General features: G+C 42.3%; 2 protein-coding genes across 4 annotated transcripts; both read left to right on the top strand.

Moving 5' to 3' along the window:
* Positions 1 to 1,802: 1,802 nt before the first annotated feature.
* On the top strand, positions 1,803 to 9,244 carry SMCO3 (single-pass membrane protein with coiled-coil domains 3). 3 transcript variants are annotated; one of them, XM_040062016.2, is made up of 3 exons: positions 1,803 to 1,823; positions 2,329 to 2,400; positions 7,725 to 9,244. In XM_040062016.2, exon 3 carries the CDS (start codon positions 7,742 to 7,744, stop codon positions 8,417 to 8,419), a length of 678 nt encoding a protein of 225 aa, XP_039917950.1. In that variant the 5' UTR covers positions 1,803 to 1,823; positions 2,329 to 2,400; positions 7,725 to 7,741; the 3' UTR covers positions 8,420 to 9,244. The 3 variants fall into 3 exon arrangements, with proteins under 3 accessions (XP_039917950.1, XP_039917949.1, XP_039917951.1); XM_040062015.2 differs by lacking the exons at positions 1,803 to 1,823; positions 2,329 to 2,400 and adding an exon at positions 5,102 to 5,220; XM_040062017.2 differs by lacking the exons at positions 1,803 to 1,823; positions 2,329 to 2,400 and adding an exon at positions 5,627 to 5,778.
* A 3,057-nt stretch (positions 9,245 to 12,301) lies between these two features.
* WBP11 (WW domain binding protein 11) lies at positions 12,302 to 23,119 on the top strand. The gene is made up of 12 exons (XM_040062013.2): positions 12,302 to 12,399; positions 13,480 to 13,597; positions 14,407 to 14,438; positions 15,038 to 15,131; positions 15,525 to 15,721; positions 16,585 to 16,718; positions 17,443 to 17,642; positions 18,458 to 18,652; positions 19,151 to 19,252; positions 20,278 to 20,592; positions 21,190 to 21,372; positions 22,026 to 23,119. The coding sequence occupies exons 2-12, from the start codon at positions 13,534 to 13,536 to the stop codon at positions 22,457 to 22,459; spliced, it is 1,950 nt and encodes a 649-aa protein (XP_039917947.1). The 5' UTR covers positions 12,302 to 12,399; positions 13,480 to 13,533; the 3' UTR covers positions 22,460 to 23,119.
* Positions 23,120 to 23,493: the final 374 nt, after the last annotated feature.

The following is a 23,493-nucleotide window of genomic DNA, read 5'->3' as shown; positions in this document are numbered from 1 at the left end:
ATGGGCTTCGTTTTCTGTCCTCAGACCCAAAGCCTTGACAGTTCTTGGCTTTTTCCATACAGAAGCATTACCAGGGGCCATGGGGCGCTGTGGGTGAATAACTCACTGCCAGAACCTGCAAGGGTGTCTAGAAAGCAGCTGCTAGAGAAAGGTTTGTCTCAGCACAGAATCTGCATTTACACACTCATTTCGCCTGTGCCCAATGTAAACACTCCAACAAGGTGCCACTCTGCCGTGGTGTAAGAGCAGGATTGGCAGCACATGAGTAGAAACCAGGGGGTGATAAGGAGGTGAAGGAGAGTTAGGTTATCACTGCTTCTAGATGGGATCTCAACCTACCCTGCATTTCTGTGTTGGCTTTATCAGTGTCAACTTTTTTAAAAGGGCTTTTCAAACTCTTAACCAGGGAGTAGTCACCCTGAGACATCACTCAGGAGAAGTGCCTCAGACTTCTCCAAGTCACGGTTTTCTTCCTTTTTGCATAAACAACACCTAATACCTTGGAATGAAAAAAACTGTCAAGGTGACGGCCAGTCATGCCAGCTGAAGTTGGTGCAACCAGACACTTCCTTATGGATTTTTGGCACATTTCTACCAGTAAATTGTCTGCTTGGATTGATTAATGACTTCTGAATTGCAGTGAGAATTTGGCAAAGGATCTCTGGTTGAAGAACAGCCACCAAAACCTGAGCAAATTACAAACTACAGACTTTTCCAGTTCAAAGAAAAACAGAGGAAAAAAATAGGTGCAAATTACCTTTCCTTAAAAAAAAAAAAATAAAAGTTCTTTACAGTGACTTAGGTGGACGCTAGGAAGCTGGTGACACTTGGCAGCCTCCTGTGGCTCATCTTCTCACGGATGCGGGTAAAAGAGGAAAATGTTGCTTTTTATTCGAAATAATGAAATTGCTTATACCACAATATTTTTTTTTTCCCATTTGAAACATGTTCTTTAAGGAGTTCTGGGTTCAATTTTAACTTCTCTGCTTTCAGTTCTTCTGTTCCATTTCTTACCTGCCCTAATTTGTTTGAGCTACTTGGTTGGAATCCTCCTCTTGATTTCATAGAGTGTTTGTGAGTCGATCTTATGGAATCTTTCCTCTCCTTTTCCAGCCTGTCTAAATTGACCAATGCTCCTGGAGATTCTAATGTAGCACATCCATATCAAATAAGAATTCTGTCATCCCAACTAGTATTTGCCTGTGGTGGTGTGCAGACAATAACCTGAGGTGGCTCAGGAAGGTCTGGCTAAAGATTTGCTTACCTGCCTTGCTTGCTCTGCCAATAATGACAAGAGGCAAGGACAGGATAGAGGAAAACTTAGCTTGCATCCAGAAAGATGCACAAGACATTCACACTTCTGATGCTAATCTTCATTTGCTTTTATGTTGCAGGCTATGTCCCCCACCATGATGGATATTGCTCCACATTCCTTTGGTGACCAGTATCTAGGGTGCAGAGAGGAGATTAGAAGACTATTTTCAAAAGGAAATAGCTGCTAACAAGGACTACTTGCATCTCTGGAAGAAGGCTCAGGAGGCTTTGCTGAAGAGCCCTGCAGGTCTCCTGAGGGAAATGTGTGACAGCTGTGCCATAGTCTTTGTGGCTTATACCATGAACTCCTCCCTGCACTCAAGCTGAACTGGGCTACATCTACAGCAGGAATCTCTCCAGAGCACTATAGACATAAGTTCAGTTCAAAATATTTTCACTTCTACCTAACAACTGCTATCCAGATATTGAAGGCATGGCAGAGCAGCATGGGGGAACATAAGTGCTACCAGGTGCACAGAGGTTTAAATGACTTATACATCAAGGCCAAGGTAGGCAGCAGGGGGTGATTTGGCTGTTTCATTTCTACCTCAGGAATGAAGCCTGGAAGTTTGGGAATGAAACTTTGTTCAGGGTGACCAATTGCTTGGGAGCAGCTACGCAAGGCTTTTCTTACCACACACCTGAAAAGGAAGTCCTCATTTCCCCTTATGAGATATTTCTTGTCAAAAGCTTCTTTCAGATCCAGCAGGCATCTGCAGGCACCTGCAGTCTGCGGGGAACTACAGCAAGTACCAGTGCCAGCTGGTAGAAGGTACTGTACACAGGCTCTCATGCAAAGGGGGCACAGTTTGGTCTCCACTGCCCCAGGCAGCCCCTACCAGCTGCACCTACACTGGGACACACTCTAGGCCAAACCTGTACCAAACCTGTACCTTGCTTGGCCCTCAGTCTCTGGTTCTCTGACTGCATCCAGATATGTGCCATTGAATAGCAGGCAAGAAGCCTCTGAAGTTCCTGCTGCTGCAGAAGGCTCAATCATCCCTCTGCTTTCAGCTGTAACTCTCCAGCCAAGACTGGAAGATTAAGCCTGGTTCATCAAAACAGATATTCCCTAGACCCATTCAGGTAGGAAGTTATCTATGGCCTTTATGAAGATCAGGGATAACCTTCACTGTAGATAGCTTTGTCCTGAGGCATTCAGGAAAGACACACAGGGACTTTGGATTCCTTACAGATCTCTTCATACCTTTATTTTTAGTGAGAAAGAGTCTGTCTGTGGGATGTGGAAGGCAGTATGGCGGTAAAGTCAAGCCAGTGAACTGGGCAGCTGTGCAAACCTCCTTTGAGAGCAGGGAAAGTTGGTGCCAAGATTGGTGCATTGAGGAGTTAGATTCTGTGTTGGCTGAAGAGATAGAGAATTACACTAAGTGGTGCAGATTCTGGCAGACCCCGAACAGCCTTTCTTTGCCACTCTTAAAACCAAGATGGACCAGCATTTCTGGAGTGCTGTCTGACTTTGAAAAGTAAACAGAGGAAATCCAGAAGGTGTTATTACAGGGGAAATACAGAGGAATAAAGGTAGATATATATTTTGACTAGATTGTTACATTTCTGAAATCAATTATCCAAACTGACTGATTCTTCCCCAAGACATTAGTTGGGAGAAAACATAGAAAAAAATCTTGACAGCCTTTTCTGGGGCTTTTGCAAGCAGCCAGCAAAATATGGTGTAAACAGCTGCAAGTATTGTTACTCTGATGGCTGCAGGGACTATGACTTAGACCTGCAATCTTCAAATAAGGGAAATGTTGTGAATTAATTATTCTTACTTTTTTTTTTTTTTTTTTTTTGTAAATTTGTGTAAGTTCTAGAAAACAACTACTTTACATCATGCTCAGAACTATAATCCTTCAGTTTGTATATACTGGTGGATATACACATAATTAAACTCCCTTTTTGGGAGGGAAAATAGACACAGCAAAGTCAAACACATGACATCTACATTCAAAGGACAAAGCAGTTGAAGACTGAGTAATGCCACATTTTGTCAGGCTACAGTTCCCTTAAAAGTGATTTATATTTGTCAGTTAATACACTGACTAGATGGTGCAAGCATCCCTTGATAGGTGGAAGCACAAAATATTCTCCTTGCTTGGGTGCCCATCATCGATACCATTTTGATTGCAAAGAAAGTTATGTCCTTCTGCTTGCACCTATGAGTTTTCACAAGGCCAACAAGAGATACAGTCCTGGGATAGCGTGTGGCTCAGAGACATCTCCTGATATTGCCTTTGTTTGTGCAAGAGCCCTGTAAAACTACACTGGTTGCAGCAGACATTTCATCAGCTATTGCTGTGGTTAGATGTGTAGTCAGAAGTGTTCAAGAAATTGCAACTTCCTGTCTCACTGTATACATTTAAAGACTTTTTTCAGAACTCAGTTCAACCATCTGCCTTTTTTTTCCCCATTTCTTTCCCAGGGCAAAAGAGCTCTGAAATGGCATGAAATGGCAAAACTGATTTTGGCCTTCACTGCTGTTCAGAGTTGAATCTGTGCCTCGACACCACTTCAACTCTCATGGCTTGAGAGACCTGGCAAATGGCAGCAAGGAAGGATGATAGACACTCCACATCAAATCTTTTCCTCCAGCTTAACAGGCCTGAGATAATAGCTATGAATCTTCCCCAAAGACCCAGAGTAAAGCAGTAACAAAACTGCCTTCATACTGCTCAAATTATTTTCTGTCACGTTCCAAATGATGAGGGCTCTAGAAGAAAAGAATTTGCATCCACTGCAAACACTGAAGACCTGAAATCAGTTTCCAGAATGTGACACATAGGCAGTTGCCAGCCAATTCAATTCAATTCAATTCAATTCAATTCAATTCAATTCAATTCAATTCAATTCGATTCTGCATGAAGTATTTCAGGACTACATGGCATTCTCAGTGGAAAACACTAGCAGTCACAACTAATTGACATTTCCAGAAATATAGCAGTTAAATCATTTAGGGTTCTCTTTCAGCTTATGTTCTCATGCCCACAGCTCCGACAAGAGAGTTTGGCACTCTGATTGTATTCATTGGGGTTAGGTGCAGCAGCTCAGCTTTCAGGTGAAAACACGTAAACAATTCCAGAGTGCTCATTTTATGCTTCATCTTATATTTTCATCCTAGAACTCAGCCATCCTCTGTAGTGGAGGCAATATTCCTAGTGAGACCCTTGTGGGCTGCAAGTCCACCTTTCTAAGGATAAGAGCATGAAAGATGTCTAGCTTTGTTGAAGGTGTATGTACAAGCTTGACTTACTGGAACAGACAAAGCCTGTTTCCACTGTCTGTGGTATCTATTTTTCTGTTTATGTGGAACCATTCAATTTTTCTTCAGTATTTTGCAGGTGTACAAAAGCAGTCATGGCAAAAATTCATTATTTCAAGGCATAGGTGCAAACATTAATGTTTATATTTTAAAAACAATAGAAATTTGTAAATTCCAGTAAAAACCATAATCTTGCATTTATTTGAATTAGAAGTGCTGTCCTACACCTATTATGTTCTGAGGACAGCAAGTAACACCATCCCTTTCAGCCATGGCTGTAGGTGCCTGTGATGTTACCTCTATTGCAGGCTGGAGGGGTTTGTGCTGTACCTGTTCTCTCCAGGAACAGAAGGCCATTGGAAGATCTAGTAATTTGGAACTAGCATTAAGTAAACTGAATTCTCTTAAAATTAGAAGGAAGGGAAAGGAGGAGGAAAATGAGATGAATCTGGGTAAACATCACACAATAGAATTAATGACAGGCAAGCAGGCACAGGATGCAGCTGAAGCCCAGCCTCTGTATCCCTAACTCATCACATGCTGCTGGAAAGCACCAGGCAAGCAAAGGAGAAAGAGGCTGAAGTTACTATCCCACACACATTTCAACAGGAGCATTCAGACCAAATGAGGTAGGCAGTGTAAATGTTTAATTAGAAATGTTTCTGTTGTAAATCTCCCTGGAGCTGGAGAAATAGAAATACAGAAATATATGTGGCCTGCCTAATTCTAGAAGAAAAATACAAAAGCTAATTGAAAGTGTTAATGTGAAAATTAAGAAGTAATTTTAGCATTAGATGTAAAATCTAGAGCAGCTATAAGAAGCTGAAATAATCATATGTAAAAAAGGATTCTAAAAGCCTTCTCCACACCTGTCTAGTATTTAAGGTGTTTGTTGAAGGGCTATTCCTTCTAAAACATTTCATCATCTCAGTTTCTATCAAGAAGGGAAAACAAATGACCTTACAACAAAACACCACTGGAGTGGAAAGGTTTTAATATCTTACAGTATTGAGTTAGAGAGCAAGCCAGCAACATCCTTGAGGAAGATTGATATGAAATCATAGTCTGCATTATCATGGCTTTCTGTTTCCTGAAAATCACAAATCTTTGCTATATATGGATTTTGCTCCCTTCAGCTTGTATAAGAGGATGTCTTAAAGAGTTTATTCTCTTGGCAGAGATACAAGGTAAGTGGCTGAAAGAAATACACAGTGCTGTGCAAAATATTGGGGGAAAAAACTCTTTTCAGACTGGCTTGTATTTCAACACTGAGATTAAAAGTTGGCATGGGATGGTGGAAATCACTCTGGTTTTCTACTGTGACCTTGTGGGGGAGGGTGTGTTTAGTAAAATACAGCTGGGTCAGCATCAGATGATTTGCAGCTAACAGCGAAAGAACTACAAAGCACCAAAATGTCACAAAGGTATCTTTTTAAGAAGAAAAATCTGGGTAGTCGCTTACACATAACTATTTGTAGCTCTAACTGTGATGTGTAGGCACCAACAGCAAGAAGACGTTTGTCTTAGAAAAATGCAAAGCACTGCACAAAAATGGCCCAGATTTGCAACAAGAGGGCTGAGAACATAAAAAGTACCAACAAAGAAATGAGTCATCCTACTCATTCATAGTTTGCTCCCATGGCAAAGATGTTTGCATTTAAGCTGAAATCATGCTAAAGCATTTTCACTTTGCAGCTGGTGATAGGTTAAAGGAAAGTTACAGTGTTGATTACAGAATCTTAGTGATGAGGAATAACTCCATGATCACTGTCAACTCAGTCTCGTTGGACTCTCTATGTTGGTATGCAGTTTATGAAGAAATAAGTATCAGGGAAGGAGATAACAGTGATAGATGTGTGTAAGGTGATATAGGTTAGGATGGGGTTATTATGGACAATTTTACTATTCACTATGAATTCCCAAGGGTAAGCTTCTTAGTATAAGTACAGGATGTTTATATAGTTACTTTTTCTCTTTAATGTTAGAAGGAAAAAGCTATACTGGCATAAAATACCCTTATTGTGATACAAACCATATCCACTAATCATCATGGTTGCTGAAAAAATGGATGCCACTAAATGGAAAAAATAGTCTGATACAAAAGAGTGCCTAGAACAACCATTTAATCTTTAGGCCACATCTTTAATTTTGCTAATTATATGAGATTGTTCCATTTTCAGTGAACTAGTTTGGCTTCTACCATCTTCAGATTCCAAGGTTCGGTTTCAATTTCAGTCTTCAGTTTGCCAGTGACTCACATCCATTTCACCAATCTGCTCATTACATATTCATTAGCTATTTTTGTTGCTCTGAACATACTCAATGTCTTATAAGGTCCTTTTCCAATCATTTGGCAAAGATCCAAAACAAGAATTAAGATTTTTACATTTACGAACTATGCCTTGGGATTTGGCCGACTCAGTATGAGAAGAACCAGAGGAGTAGAGACAGGACACATTTCAATGCACTTTAAGGGCTAAGGTTATGGGTGTTTGACGCAGTGCCTAGCTGTTCCACAGCCCAGTCCAGCCCAGTTGCTGGGACTGTGCACAGCAGGGGACACTCTCCAGAAGCAGGTTGTCCCAGAGGGTGGCTTAGAGCCAGAGCTCTAGCACGGAAGGCAAGCAAGGCGCAAGGCAGAGGCAAAGCATGAGAGGAGGGTCTTCTGGTTGTAAATCTAAGAGGGGTTAATTCCTCGGGAGGGAAAGTTACAACTGGGAATACAATGACCGAAGACCACAAGCAGGGATGAACATGAGCTTTTAAACACGGGTGGTCTTACAGGCATCAACGAATGCATGGCCAACGAGGATAAGACATAGGAGGGTCCAGAAATGTGACCGGCATTGCAGGGGCCTATGAGGGGACATCAGGGGAGGATACAATTTGTCCTGGCCAATTGCCCATCGAGGATCACAGAACATTCTGGAGTAAGGGGCAATTACAACAAGGATTGACAAGGGAGGTGGGAGACATAGGATTGACATAGAACAATCAGGAACAAAAGGCAGGGCTAGAGGAAACTGACAGCTCAAAGGGAGGATACGACTCAGGGAGTGTATTGTAATGGGGAACAACAGAACAAACCACAATAGGTGTTATACAGAATAATTTTTTTTTTTCTCTCTTGAAGTGTCCTGTTTCTGAAGAATGGCATTGAGTGACCTCCTTTACCCAGATAATCCCAAGAGAAAGCAAGAACTGATCCAGCTGCATCAGGAATTGCTTGACTGTATGTCCACAAATTTCCATGCAACAAACGAGCTGGTTGGAGTGTTGAATGAACATCTGGGCTGTAGTATTACCCCCATTGTGATGCGAGAGAGCAGTACAGTCAAGGAAAACTGTGAAATTATCATTCAAGTGATGAGTGAGATTCAGCAGCAGGTGCAGAAGATCGATAGTGACATGAAAGAAAAGCTGGAGCCAGTGCTGTACCAGAAGTTATATGATATCAAAGAGCCCGAGCTGGAGAAAATTGCAATAGCCCAGAGAGTTTTTTCCATTATTTTTGGAGAAGCAACTTCAACAGCTGCAATGGTAGCTATCAAACTTCTTGGCTCCAGTAATTTAACTCTCAGTGTGAGCAAGCTCATCGGTCTCCTTGCGCAGATTGGAGCATCTGTTCTTGGGGGAGTTAGTATTACCATTATTGGGCTTGGCCTTGAAATGATTCTCCATGCCATCCTGGGAGCCATGGAGAGGAGTCAGCTTCTGACAGCTGTGAGAAGCTACGAGAAGCACCTGGCTGAGTTTAAAGCGGCTTCAGAAAAGTACCAGCATGCCATACATGAAGTGACTTCTTTGGTAAGACAGCAAGTTCAGTAAATGAAGCTGGAGTTCTCTCTTCTGCTGTGACAGTAGCTGCAGCAGCTATGTCTGCAGAAACCCTTTTGATTCATTATGACAAATGAACTACTGATGGCTTTTTGTTTTCTTATTTGTGGCAGCAGAACAAGAAAAGTGACAATTTGGGAAACTGGCACTAAATATTAATAGAGGACTGGTTAACACGTGTTTCAGAGGCAGGGAGAGCAATGTTTCAAATACTTTCCACCTTTCCTTAAGCATATTTTCTGGGAAGCATTGTAGGTAACCTTGAATTGTAATTCATATTAGAGACAATAATACAGACTGCTGGACTGGTAGTGGTGAAAAAGTGTGTTTCTGTATCAAACATGACAACACAATGGAGAAAACAATTTCAACAAGGCAATTCATGCCAGCATCTGGAGGCTTTATGAAGACATCTGTGGTTGCTAAACTCTTAGTGTGAATTAGTGCTAAATCTGTTAAGACTGAATTCCCTGTTCATTATGAGGACTAGCTGAAGCATATTTAACAGCTATTTCCTGCCCTCCTAAGGAGCCAGCCAGAGATCTTCTTTAAATAAACTCTAATCCCAGTAGTTTGGCAGGTAAGAGAAGCCTGGGCCTTCAAAACAAGAACAAACACACACGCAACCTTGCTCCACAACTGGGAGAGACCAGCTGCTGTGTTCCGGGTGTGCCTGGCCATGAATAACCTCTTATGCTTGTAATGCTCTGCTCCTGCCAACCCACATGCAAAAATTTCTGTGCAAAGTTGCTATTTTGTTGATTGAGGTGGGATTATGAACATGTACAAGTGCATTAAGGATTACAGCCCTATTAATGTACTAAAGTTACTTTCAAGCTCTTTACCCGATCCCACCAGTGTGGGACTGCCAAGAATATGCTCAGATTTTGCATTTCACAATATGCTACCAATTGTCCTTATTTTTCAGATTTTAAAACCAAAGTTGGAAGCAAGAACATTATTTGTAGTCTCTTGCTCTGATTTGCTGTGGGTTGTTTTTTCTTGATATTAGAAAAAAATGTAACTTAAGAATTAATAAAAATCTACATGAGTATTGAAAGACCTCTCTTTTCTGTATTTTTTTTCTAAAAACCAGTCTTAAACCAAATAATAAATAAGTATTAAAAGCTTCATTATCATGCAGGTTTTTTTTTAATCCATGATAGACCAATTTAGAAGGGTTGTACATACGTCCCTTTTTTAGTATTCACTTCCCCCATACTAAAACCATCTCCAAATTCACGTTTGTTAATATTCAATATTAGCAATCTTAATTTATTAATAACTAGATAGTGCCCAAGAAATAAAGAGATGGGTGAGATTCACAACTCTTCCATTCTGGGGTTGAGGGTATTTTTTTGTTTATTTTGTCGGGTTTTTGTTCTCCACTTCCGTTCTCACTTTAATGTTTTCTGACTCCTCTTCCCTTTTATGCACAAAAGCCGCTAGATGGCAATGAAACTTCTGGTACTGAACAGCTCTGCCAAGTCAGCAGGGAGAAAGCCCAGGATTCAGAAGCATAGATGAGTGCCAGAGACTGAAAAACTGGGACCAGCTGCAGACTGGGCTATGTGAGTCAGGAAAGGCACTTCGGTGGTGGCAAAAAGTACTGCCTTGCCTACACGAGGTAGTGTGGTGGATGACTTGGTGACCTGAGGCATCATTTCTCCAAGATGTAACATCTCTTGTCTCCTGACACAAGTGGCACTCAGTTTAGAGGTACTTGTGTAGAGGCAAGAGAGTGTCAATCAATAGAACATCAATATCTGTGTGTTGGAGAGGTAGGAGTTCCTGGCTCTTGTTTTCTATGTCTAAATGTACACTTTAAACTAGGAATTAAAATCAGAGAGATTGCCAATCACTGCTGTATGAGAACAGTGGAGTCAAATTAAAACAAATCTGTTGTATTTTTCAAGCAATTTGGCCACATGTTCTTGAATGCAAATGCTAAGCAGTGTCAGGGGAAGTGAGATACGCAATGAGGAGCACAGAGATATACAATTGCTACTCACCTCTAGGTATATCCTTTTTCCTGGTGGACTTAAAGGAACGCTAGTTTCCCCATAACGGATTTAATTCCTGCTCTCTCTAATCCTCTAGCCATAAGAGGTAAGATGTCATAACCAGTCTGTTGATGTTTCCCCTCTAGACTCCTTTAAGCTGCCTCTCAGTATGACAGAAGTAGCGAGTGAAAAATGTGAGAGGACTGTTGTCCTCCAAACCAGTAGACACTTCTGGGAGAAAGCAGTCAGGGCTGAGGCAGTACAACTATCCCCACTGAGCCCAGTACTACCAGGACAGAAGACCCCAAGCCTTATGAGGTGCAGCTAATCTTCGAGGACTCAGCCATCCCCCTCTACAGTGACATGGCACCTGACAGGGATATGTATGACCACAGCTTTCCATCACATCCTCTTGAGCATTCTGCCTTTGCTCAAGCTGTTGTCCTGGACAAAGAATTAAGAATTAAAACTGCAATATATGTGTTCCAAATAAGAACAGCCTCAAAAAACCTGCAAACCAGCCTAAGCTGCTTCCAAACCTATGTGGAAAACCAGTATGGTTGTAACAAAAATCTGCCCAGCTTAACTTTCTGATGACAAGAATAATACAAAGAGAATATGCCAAAGAGGCACAAGGTGGGGATGACCAGGATGTGCATGTGGTTAGCAAGACTCCCTAGGCACTGAGAGCTCCTGAAGCCTTGGCTCTGAGGATCCTCCTTGACTTTGACTTGGCGCAGTGTGTGACTAAAAGCTGGCATTAATGTGAAGCATAGCTTATAGTCTTTTACCCATCCTGCAATGATCCTTACAAATTAGCCAACTGAGTCTGCATTACTTGAAAAATTGTAACAACGTGGTGTTGCATGGTATGTTCACTAGGAGCAGTCTCGACATCTCGCCTAGAGATCTGACCACCTCCGCTCCCAGGTGCCACCTGTGCAGGGAAAAATTTTCTTCCTACATCTCCTCCCCAACATGCTGGCTCTTTAAGCCTGCATCCATAATTTATTGCTTGCACATTGATGTGCATCTTCATCCTGGTTCTTCATGCGCTGTGGACTTTTGCTGGAAACTGTACTTTGGACAATGACACAAATTAGCTCCCACCAGGAGTTCACCAGCCTCGCCAGTTCACCACAGTGGGGGCCGTAGGAAAAGACAAGTAACGGAGTAGCTTCTGCGGTCCCCGATGGCATTAAATTATCTCTCCTGTTCTCTTTGTACATCTGAGATACTCGAAGAACGTCATCCAGTCACTTTTTTCCAATAGTCCCCTTGGAAGAGCAGCAGGCGCAGGAGCCCGAAGAGGGATCCCGGCCCCGCTTACGGGGGCGCAGCGCGGCCGCGAGGCGAGGCCTGCAATAAACCATGGAACAGACCCCAGGCTGCGGGCAGCCCCTGCTCCCGCAGCGCTTGGCATTTATTCCCCATGGACCGAGGCTTCTCACACGCCCCTCCGCTCCACCTTGTTTCAGGGCACGGGGGGCACTTTGGGGGATCTCTCCCGGAGAGCCTGGGGGAGCAGAGACCGCGTTGGCCGCGTTGATAGCCCCATTTCCAGCACTGGCCGTACGGGAGCATCCCTCCCGCACCGCGTGTGTCCACCCGCTCCCAGCGACCGCCGGGGCCGGTGGGGCGCCGGTATCTGTGTCTATGATGTCTAGGTCTAAGTCTAGGTCTAGGTCTAGGTCTAGGTCTAGGTCTAGGTCTATCCCTGCTCCCCGCCCTCCCCCAGCCCGCCCCGCTTCCGCCCCGTCTTCCCGCCCCTCCCCATGTCCAACCATAGAGTTGGAACCTCCGAGGGGGAGCGAGGGGCAGCGGAACCATCGAGTCGGGGCCGCCGCTTCCGGAGGGCAGCCGCGCGCCGCCGCTCGGGGCCGGTGCAAGATGGCGGCGGGGCCGGGGCGGCGGGCGCGGGGCTGAGCGAGGCCGCTGCAGCCGGAGGCAGCCGGGCCGGCCGGAGCGGTGAGAGCGGCGCGGCGGTGCTGGGCTGCGAGGAGAAGAGAGACGAGGCAAAGGCGGCAGTTCGCGCTACCTCATTTTCTTCTTCTTTCCATCGGGCGGGAGTGGGAGGGGAGGTTGTGCCCCATTCCCCTGTGGCCAAATGAATAATGAATTTAGTGCTTGATTTTTATATATATGTATGTGTGTGTGTATTTATATATATACACCTACACATATATATATATTCACCTTCGACCGTTAACTTGTTGCATTGAAACTCTTTAGGTCCTTAGAAGATGTGAAATCGATGTTTTGGAAGTTTTTTCTCTTTCCCTTTAGCCTTTAAATATATAAATATGAGAAATACGGGGTTTAATTGTAACTCCTACCTCTGTTGGGTGAGCTTCCCGCCTGAAGAAGCGATAGTGTCTTGCAGAAGGAGATTACAAACCCACCCTAGTGTTTTGGCAGGGAAGTGGGTTTGGAGGGGGTGAGAGAGAAAAGACATCCCTGGCTGTAGTTTGGACACTTACATAGTCAGCTCTAAACTGAAAAAATGTCTAAAGACAGGAAAAAATTTTCAGCAGAATAATCCTACACGTGTTGATAGAGTGGATGCTGAGGAGAGAGATAGGGGCATTTAGAAGTCTGAGGAAGAGAGGATTTGTGGGGAAACATTAAAAACAGAAATGTGAAAACTGGAGAGCATTTATGAGAGTGAATGAGAAGCTAAACTCTGATATACTCTTAGAAAAATAGAATATGTGTTTCTTCCTGCCCTGCACTCCTCCACAGTCTAAGCACAAAGCTTTTTGGTTTGAGTTGTAGCGTGAATAATAAAAAACTCATCAATTAGTTTAAAATTATAACCTACTAAAGTAGTAGTAAGTAGGTGCTTACTTAAATAGCAGTACTGTGTTGGAGTAGGGCAATTTTGATATGGGTGCTGAGCTCATAGTCAGATTTGAGGACCTTAGAGGTATTTGAGGACCTTAAAGGTATTTGAGCTCTTGGAGGGAGTAACTTGGTGTTAGAAAGAAGAGGAACAAGCATCCTCAAGCTACCAGTGTGTAGGACCTGAAACCGTGTCATCTTTTCCAGGTCTCTACCTCTCTTTTTAGTTCTGTTTTTTGAGGCACAAGGAAGAAGATCAAAATGGGGCGGAGATCTACATCATCCACCAAGAGTGGGAAGTTTATGAATCCCACGGATCAGGCCCGTAAGTATCCATAAAAGCTGAGCAGGTGGGAATGGGGAGTGCCTAGAGGAGCAGATAAAAAGCTTTCTCTGAGGATAGAATCCTCACTTGTGGATCACAGCTGAGTTTCTCTAACTTGAGAAATATTATCTCAGTTTTGTCTGGGAAGGCTGCTTGTTTTCATGCTCTTGCTTCTCTTCAGTATTTACCTCTTGGTTTTCAGCTGCTTATCAGTGTTGGAAGGCCTTTGTACTTAGCTGTTGGATAAACTGCAGGCTGCTTCCTGGGACAGAGTTAATCTGTCCCAGGCACGAATTTGAGGAAAATATCAAATTTTGCAGGTGCTCTAGTTAGATGGGGGAGTTGTCTTACTGTTTTTTTCTATTTTTGGTAACATGCCAAGGGTTACCAATGCTCAGGGATTAAAATCTAGACTCCCACAGTGGATATGCTTTATTTCAGAGGCATTCTTAAAGCCTACATATTTTTGAAGTGTGTTGTCTGATGACTCTGTTTCCGCTTCTGTGTAACAATCTTTTCTTGATTGCACCTATCACTATGACTTGGGTTGCCTATTGTTCTTTCATGTATGGAAAAAGCACTGCTTCTGGAGACATGAAGACTGTAGTACCTCTTTTTCTGTATAAAAGACAAGAAATAGAAATCTATTTCATGCTATGTTTCTCTTTCACTGGGAAGCTGAGTTACAGTAAATCTTTGTAAAATGAGTGAGCTGTTGAGAAACAGCCCTAGTCTTGATGAAGGAGAGGTTCTTTGTTAATTTCATTTTGTCTTTCAAGTTGTTATTTTCTTTTTCTTTTCCCCTCTAGGCAAGGAAGCTCGGAAAAGGGAACTAAAGAAGGTAAATTAACATTTAGTTGGCATTTCCTATACTGTGTATCCTGTGTGTGATTGTAAACGGCCATGAATAGACTGCGGATATTTTTGTTGATATCCTAAGACTGACTTTGGAAATTTCATCCAAACACATAGTTTAAAAAAAACAGTTGTGTTTGGAATAAACATATCTTCAGCTGTTTTAAAACTTGTAATTATTTTTGAAACATTGCTGGAAGTACTTAGTAATTAAAAAACAACAAAGCAACATACTAAAGGAGCGAGCAACAAACCAAATTAAAAAAAAATCCAAACAAAGCATCCAAAACTCACAAAGTTCTTAGTGTGTTTTACTGTATTTTGTCAGTAGGTTATTGTGGTGATTGTATGTGTTTAGGTGGATTGAAGGAATGGTAGTAGCATTTGCAATTACCAAGATGGCGGAATTAAAATTACCAGAAGTTTTAATTATATTTGCTGCTGATCTGTGCTGTGGTGAACATTTTCAGGACATTCTGAGGTGTGATTTTTTTTCTTCAGACTGGAAATACTGAGGAGGGGGTAACAGATATTTTGTGGTTTTTTACTGTGAAACTTTTCCATTTGCTTGATCTCTGATCTTAGAACAAGAAGCAACGGATGATGGTACGAGCAGCTGTACTGAAGATGAAAGATCCAAAGCAGATTATCCGGGACATGGAAAAATTGGATGAGATGGGTGAGTGAAAGGTACCAGGTGTTGGACTTAGGTAGTAGTTTATGTAGATGCACAGTGTAGATTTAGCAGCCGAAGGGGAAGACTGAAATAGAGTAATCTTCTTCTTTCTTTCTTAGTAGAAGGGAGGATTCTGTGAATATCGGGGGTTTGATTATGATTTGAGGTGTTGTGGTGCAATCAAAGAGGACTTTTTTCTCAGAACATGATTGCTAAGAAGAATGCGTAGTGTCCGTGTATTGCTAATGTAGAATTCAAGGAGGGGATTGTTAAAAGGGTGAAGACTTCCTGAAAATAGGGATTGGAACTTGTTTTGAAATAGTTTCATTCATCATTGTTGTGCAGCAGAGTAATCTGCAATCTTTTTGTCACCTTTTTTTTGTTGTCTTGGATCAGAGTTTAACCCAGTACAGCAGCCACAACTTAATGAAAAAGTGCTGAAGGATAAACGCAAAAAGCTCCGTGAGACTTTTGAACGTATCTTGCGGCTCTATGAGAAGGAAAATCCTGACATCTATAAAGAACTGCGCAAATTGGAAGTGGAGTATGAGCAGAAGAGAGCACAGCTCAGTCAGTATTTTGATGCAGTCAAGGTAATGCGTACTGTATTTCAGTGTTGTAATTGTAGTAATGTATTCTCTTTGCTCATTAGGTGTGACAGTTACAGGGCAAGGGAGATTTATATGAGTTCAGCATCCTGTGGCCCGGATGAATACTAATTTCCATAGTACCTCAAATTAGAACATTTCAGTGAGGACAGTGTGGTGGTTGTCAGGTCACTGTCTCTGATACGCTGATGTCATTCAGCATGAAAGGAGGAAAGGGAAATTTGTGTTGCAAATCAACAATATCAGCCTCTTGTTTTTTGTGTTAAAGAGAGAGCAAGCCTGTGAGTGTGCAATTGATATTTCTGTGAGTTTCTGCTAAATCTCTTGCTGGAAATAATGAGAATCCCTTGGCATTCCTTTAATATTCCTCCCTAATGCACTGGAGAGCATAGTGTTGTGCAAGTGGAAGGATCTGTAAGACCTCTTTTTTTTTTTTTTTTTTTTCCTTTCCTTTGGAACGTACAGCAGTCTGTGACTTGAATACTTAAAAAACACAAAAGCACAGCCATACTTGTCTGTAGCCTCTTCATTTTGTAGACTTAAGGTCTAAAAGAAGATGGAAACCTGACCGAGTTTTGACTGAAATACTAAAGCTTTTCACAGGTGCATTGCAAGTGCTTTGGTTTGCATTGAAAGCTTTTACTGTTGACACTTTCCCAAGTTTTTTTCATGGACTGCTGCAAGATTACACACCCTAATAACAGACATGTTTGACAAGTGGTGGCAGGTTCCATATGTTCGGTACTTAAAAAAAGTACTGAGTTTGTGCGGTAGCTTCTATGGGAGTAACCCATTCTCTCTCTCTCTCTTTTTTTTTTTTTTTTTTTTTTTTTCTCCCTTCCTTCTAGAATGCTCAGCATGTTGAAGTGGAAAGTATCCCCTTACCAGATATGCCTCATGCTCCCTCCAACATCCTCATACAGGACATTCCCCTTCCAGGGGCTCAACCACCTTCTATCCTCAAGAAGACATCAGCCTATGGGTAAGTGGAAAAAGGAACTTAAAGGGGACAAAAAAAGGAAGTGCTCACATGACGGGGGAGGAGCTAGAGGTAGAAGCAGAGGTAATATTGACTCTCAGAAGTCAGGAATTCTGTGCAAGTGAATTGTGCTTTCTTTTAACCAAAGCCCTTTTTAATCTTTCTCCACTATTACAGCTGTTTTGTTTAGATTTCTTTGAGTAATACATTATACCTTCTAGTTTTTGTCTTTTTCATGTCAGGAAAACTTAGAGCCCTACTGTTTTGAACATAAATGCCCTTTAAATTGCCATATGTGGGTTCTTTTGTCCTGCTGTCATATTCAGCATATATGAATAGTTCATTTAAACTCCTAGTTTGCTTGGGGTTTGGTTTTTGGTTTGGTGTTTTTTTTCATTCTAGTGCTAGGTTTTTTTTCCTATTTCTGAATAGCCTTGTGTTTTCACCAACTCTAATTATTTAATTCATTTTCTGTCGGAGGATTCCGTAGTTGATTTTTTTCAGTATTGTCTTCAGGTGCTTTCTGAGGAGCTCTTGTCTGATCTTCTGCAGTCATATCTTTGTATGAGGTTGTAAACTCCTTGTATCAAATCTATACTTTTTAAATGTTCATGTTTCTTTTTAGAAGTTTGCATAAGCAGGGGTGAGAGAAGGCTAAATAATTCTACTAAAGGCACGTTTGCTTTAATTGTGTTCCTACATTTCTCATTTCCTTTCTTATCTCCAGACCACCAGTTCGGTCCATTTCTGTGCTTCCTCCTCCGGGGCTTGGTGTTCCACGCTTACCTCCAGGCAGGAAACCCCCTGGACCTCCACCAGGGCCACCCCCACCTCAGGTCCTACAGATGTATGGCCGTAAGGTGGGTTTCACCTTGGACGTGACTCCTCGAAGGCGAGAGGAGGAGATTTCTTACAGTTCTGAAGCAGGTAAGGACTTTACTGTTCCTCTCTGGGGTTTTCCTTCACCTCTCTTTTGTTATGAATGGTACTGGTGTGTATGTAGCGGGCCCTAGACAAAGTGTTCTCTGGGCAATATGAATGTTATCACTACTTAAAAGACTCTTACTAAGTGATTGCTCCTTTGAGGTAATTCAGATATATTCATAATATCTGCAGTTTTGCTACCAGCTGTATTTTTAAATGTTGAAACTTTTATTTACATGTTTCAGATAGTTCTTTTTGTTAGGTTTCACAAATTAGATTTTTTTGGATGAACCCTTAACAGTGCTGAAACATTGTTCATATAATCCCTTTAAAAAACCCAATCAATCTCAGAGAAACCTTCTATTTAAAAAACCCATCAAATAAACACCCCCAAACTAAAACTGCAACAAAACCCGCGGCCGGCCCTGAGTGTGCATTTGCTAGGAGAACATAGGTCCTTTTTTCATACACTTGCTGTATCATCCCTAGAAACTTTTGTGACTAGATGGATTAGATTTATTTCATGCCAGAAGGCATCAAAATATTTTAGTGATGGGCAACTGCTGAATAGAAATTAATGAATGAGTTGCAGTAGCAGTTGCTTTCACTTTTTTGCTGTGCAAATTAATCAGCAGGTTAATATGAAATCTTACAGATTTTCCACAATATCCTTTAAGAATACGTGCTAAAATGTAAAGGGATGACAGTTTGTCCATGCTGTTGCTAAAGGTGACTCTTGTGACTGTAAACATACACTGGTGTGAACGAATATTTTGTATTTGGAGCTCATGCATTTCCTAATACTTTGCTTTCTGCAGGACAGCGAGGCCACGATGATGACATGTCCAGCACCAGTGAAGATGAAGGCTATCCTGAGGATATGGATCAAGATAAACATGATGAGAGCAGTGATGACAGTGACAGCGATAGGTCAGATGCAGACAGCGAAGGAGAGGACTTCCTGCATCGCGATAACGACAAGGAGAGGGAAGGTGGTGAAGAAAAGAAATCGGGTATGGAGAAATGAGAGACTGGGAGTTGATTTTTCAAAAGAAAAACACTGCTTGATAGAGTTGAGGGTGTGTGTGTAACTATTTAGTCAACTATGTTCTAACTCACCTAAATTCCATTTTAAAATTTTTTATTAATAAATGGGTTGGGAGGAGGCTATCCAGAAGTGAAGCAACTGTCAAATAAACCTGTTTTCTTAAAAACTGTGTTAGCTTATAGCTCACAAGGCATTTTTCACCTGAATCATTGCATTGGTAAGATACCGTACAAAATTAAGCCTCAGTGTAAAATATACTCACTTGCTTGGGGGAGACTAATTGGTAGAGAATACTAGGTTAGCAAAACTTCAATCAATCAGAAACACCAATGTTCACTCTTCTCTAAGGAGCATCATTATGTTAGACTGATACGCTATCCATACAGGTATCAATGTAACGATCTGATTTTTATTTCTTTATTCCCACCTGCTGTCACCCTCCTCCGTACCCTGCTTTCCCCAGGTCACAGTGTCCGGTTCGCAGACATGCCGGGGAAGTCACGGAAAAAGAAAAAGAACATGAAAGAACTGACTCCACTCCAGGCCATGATGTTACGAATGGCAGGTGAGTAAGGGATATAATGTGTGGGAATATACCATTAGGCTTCTAGTTAAGGTTTCTGTGGGCAGCTGTACTTTGCAGGTTTTATTTTGTACATACTTTGCTGTCATAATGTAGGCTCTCTTGAGAGTATCAGCTCTCATTAGGTATTTGAGTTATAGTTTGTTGCTTTTTTTTTTTTCTTTTGTTTGTTTAGGGGTTTTTTTGTTGTTTTGTAGGTTCTTAAAATTTATTTTTGTTTAAGTAATGTGTGTGTTTTGCATGGCAGAGTTGAAGTTAAAAGTAGCAATTTACTGTTTTTTTCTTCTAAACTTTTTCTTGCTTACTTTTTAAGCAGTTGTTCAAATGAAATACGAATCTCATGGTGAAAGAGAAAGGGTAACATTGTCTATGTGCTCAGCTTATAACCTGTAAGGTTTTGTACTCCCTAAAAATACCCTTCTGCTGAGATAAGTTGTCTTGGTTTGGAAAGGCAGGTGTCTGCTAAGGAAGGCAGGAGCCTCCCTTGAAATGAAGAATGTAAACCCTCTTCCTCTGAATTATAGTACATACTTTTGCTGACATTTTGCATTGCAGCCTAAGGCATAAGTTAACCAATAAAACCAATCTTGTTTGTTTTAAAAAGAAACTCTAGTATATTTCAAAGGTGTAGAGGTTTCTTGGACATGGGGATTATGTTTATTGTGGCAGAGTGTCCCCAGCCCCTGTTGCCTCACCTCCCCACAAACTCCCTTAAGGAAGAGATTAAATAGCAGCAGTTTAGGTTGGTAGTACAAATTTCAGGTTCCAGAGGAGCATATAATTCTTGTTGTCAGAGCTCTCTCTAGAGCAGCAATGATTTTTCTATTATTATTTTTATTTGTTTTCATTTTATGTTTAACAGTAAAAAGTGGTCAGATTTCTTCCCTTTGAAGTAAGGTTTGTCTTTCTCTTGCTTCTTTTTATTTTATTCTGTATACTCAATTTTCTCTGATGTTCACAAAGATGTTATGCATAGACAGATTTTATAAGTGTATCTCCATATCCAGGTCAAGAAATTCCAGAAGAAGGGAGAGAAGTGGAGGAATATTCAGAAGAAGAAGAGGAGGAGGAAGAGGACTCAGAGTCTGAAGACACATCACAGCAACAGCAGCAACAGCCACTCAGCGAGGAAGCACTTGCAGAGACTGGGTCATCTACTGTGACTTCCCAGGCACAGCAGCAGCAACAGAGTGCACAGGCTGTGCCTCCAACTCAGATACAGGCACCTCCCATGCCTGGGCCTCCTCCGCTGGGACCACCTCCAGCTCCTCCACTGAGACCCCCAGGCCCACCCACCGGCCTTCCTCCTGGCCCTCCACCAGGTGAATACTTGATTTACTCTGCTTTGAGAGAGGCAGGCTCTCAGGCGGTGGTATCAGTTCAGGAGTTTGGAAGCTGCAGAATGTGTTACAGATGGAGTATATGTACCCTGTTACTGAGACCTGTCTGTCTGCAGTCTACATCATAGTTGCTGTACCTTGCTTTTGAGGTATCGGGCTCCTGCAGCTATGGCCTTTCTGATGGTTGTCTTTGTTAGAGCCAACAGTGGCAGACAGCAGCAGAGCCAGTGTATGAACTGGAGTAAAAGAGCAAAGGCCAGAAGAAAAATGCCACAGAGAAAGGTTTCTAGCCATTCAAATTATGACAAACTCAGCTCAGAAGCTGTTACCAGTTACTACTCTTAGTTGTATGGGGAGGAACCCTTTTTCCATGATACACTGGGACTTTCATAAAGATACTTTAACTGTGTAACTGCTGCCTCTGCTTGAGATTTTTAGAAATTCTGTTTAATCTGGCAGCTAGGTAATACAGCTTTCATTCATATGTTGAAGATCTTTATTCTTAGCCAATGAGTTAGTTGCTGGAATATATTTTTGACTGTGAATTATATTTCTCTTTTGTTACACAACTGTTTTCAGGAGCTCCTCCGTTCTTGAGACCTCCCGGGTTACCAGGGTTACGTGGGCCTTTGCCTCGACTGCTGCCACCAGGTCCTCCCCCGGGGCGACCTCCTGGTCCTCCCCCAGGCCCCCCACCAGGTCTGCCTCCAGGCCCTCCTCCACGTGGTCCTCCTCCTCGTCTGCCTCCTCCTGCCCCACCAGGTAAGGGGTTCTGGGTTTTTTGGTGCCGCGTCCCTTCTTGCTTGCTTTCTGCATTCTTGGCTGTGGTGATCAAGCCACTCAGATATAATTGGCTGCCAGTTTGCCTTTGTTCCTGTACGTGGCTGCATTGTGCTATGTGCTATTACATGATTCTGTGCAGTAATAACAAGTAAGTTCTGTGCGTAGTTTGGTAGCAAGAAATCTGCTCTCAGAAAGGGAATTTCAGAGTTTAAACTTCTGCTCTGCTGGACTCTTTCTGAACAGCCTCTGGGTGCTGTAATGATGCTCCACGAAATGAGTTGGAGTTCTGAATATTTTTTTTTTGTGCCTGAATCAGATATTTCGATGACCTTGAAATTCAAATGGGATGGATTGTCAAGAAACTTTATTCTCAGATTATAACTTTAAATTTAAAAGGGAGCAATAAACAAGCTCCTGTGGCTTTCAGAGTCTGAAGAGCAGCATTTTCAACCCAGCATTTAGTGCAGATTTGAATTTTTTTTTTTTTTTTTAAGCCAGTGCTAGTGCATCTTCTTGGGGGTTGTTTTGTTCTGCTTTTTGTTCTTGGCATTCTGAGACTGTTCACTTTCTTGCTCAAATATTTTGAAATTCCCAGATGTGAAGGTAGCTCATACTTGCTTTTCTTGTTATAGGCATCCCTCCTCCTCGCCCAGGCATGTTACGGCCACCTCTGGTGCCTCCCTTAGGACCTGCCCCACCTGGGCTTTTTCCACCAGCTCCCATTCCAAATCCTGGGGTACTGAGCGCTCCCCCCAGCTTGATTCAGCGCCCCAAGGCGGATGACACCAGCGCGGCCACCATTGAGAAGAAAGCCACGGCCACCATCAGTGCCAAGCCGCAGATCACCAACCCCAAGGCAGAGATCACGCGCTTTGTGCCCACTGCCTTGCGAGTGCGCCGCGAGAATAAAGGGGCTTCCGCTGCCTCCCAGAGAAAACAAGATGATGAGCCTGCCCTCCCATTAACCAAAGCTGCCCCTAAGGCTGGATCGTCTGCCCCTATCTCTGTACAGACAAAGGATGACGTGTATGAAGCCTTCATGAAAGAAATGGAAGGTCTCCTGTGACCTGTTGTAGCCCTAGTCAGCTTTCCTGCCCCTCTGAACATGGATCAGATCACTGTGGAGGGAGAAGAAGGGAAAGTCCTCCTGCAAGCAGCGAAAGGGCGTGACTGGAAATAGTTCCCTACCCACAGGTTAACTTGCCGGTGTGCTGTGAATAGAGGCCGCTGCGGCTGAGGTGTGCCTGGGGATCTCCTTTTAGAGCCACCATATCCACTTGGTGAAAGGAAATTGCAGTAAAGAAGGTGATGCTACTGCCCTCAAGTTTCCTTGGAGGGAGATAATGATACTCTGGGGACAGGGGTGACTATTCTCTACCTGAATCCTTACACACCCTGAGTGCTCTGGTGAGGGTAATGGAACAGGTTTTTAAAGAGCCAGAAAATTGTTGGCTGCATTTCATACACAAATGGTTGTCCAGTTTTTATTTTCTGTACTGGTTGGTTTTTTTTTTCCCCTGTATATATTTTATAATCATGTTTTTTAGTTGCAGTGAGGTTGATCAATCATCTTTGTTTCAGGGTAGTCAGGAAGGTAATTTGTTGTGTATACTGTACACTGGAATTTTGCACCCTATCCCCTTTATGGTCATCTTGATGGATTTTTGTTGACTGGGGAAACTTCATTTTGTCTTGTGAAAGACAATAAATGTTCAGTGTATCAAAATACCACTTTCCCTGTGATTTGTGTAAAACTGGCAGGCGGGTGGAGAGGGGGGAAGCGTTCTTCGCTCACCTTGGGAGATGATAGAGGCATTCAGAACCTCAGCAAAGAAAAGCAATAATCACATTATAAATAACATATACTTAACTTTTTCCCACTAAACTTCTGCTATATTTTTGTTTTTGAAGTTCCTCAACATCCCTTTTAACTTTTATTAGTAGCTAATAAAAACTTAAGTCCTGAAATACTGCTACTGATTACAAAACATTTTGGTTTATATACTCTGATTGGAAGGTCTGCTTCATATCAAGCCTCAGATAACCACTGGGTGCTTCATGGACAGGCTACCTTAAGTAAAAATTAGTAAACACTTTCAA

This window comes from Hirundo rustica, chromosome 4, assembly GCF_015227805.2.
Source record: "Hirundo rustica isolate bHirRus1 chromosome 4, bHirRus1.pri.v3, whole genome shotgun sequence".
NCBI classification, from domain to species: domain Eukaryota; kingdom Metazoa; phylum Chordata; class Aves; order Passeriformes; family Hirundinidae; genus Hirundo; species Hirundo rustica.
Note: the sequence above shows the minus strand (reverse complement) of the source record. Positions and strands in the feature narration are given on the sequence as shown.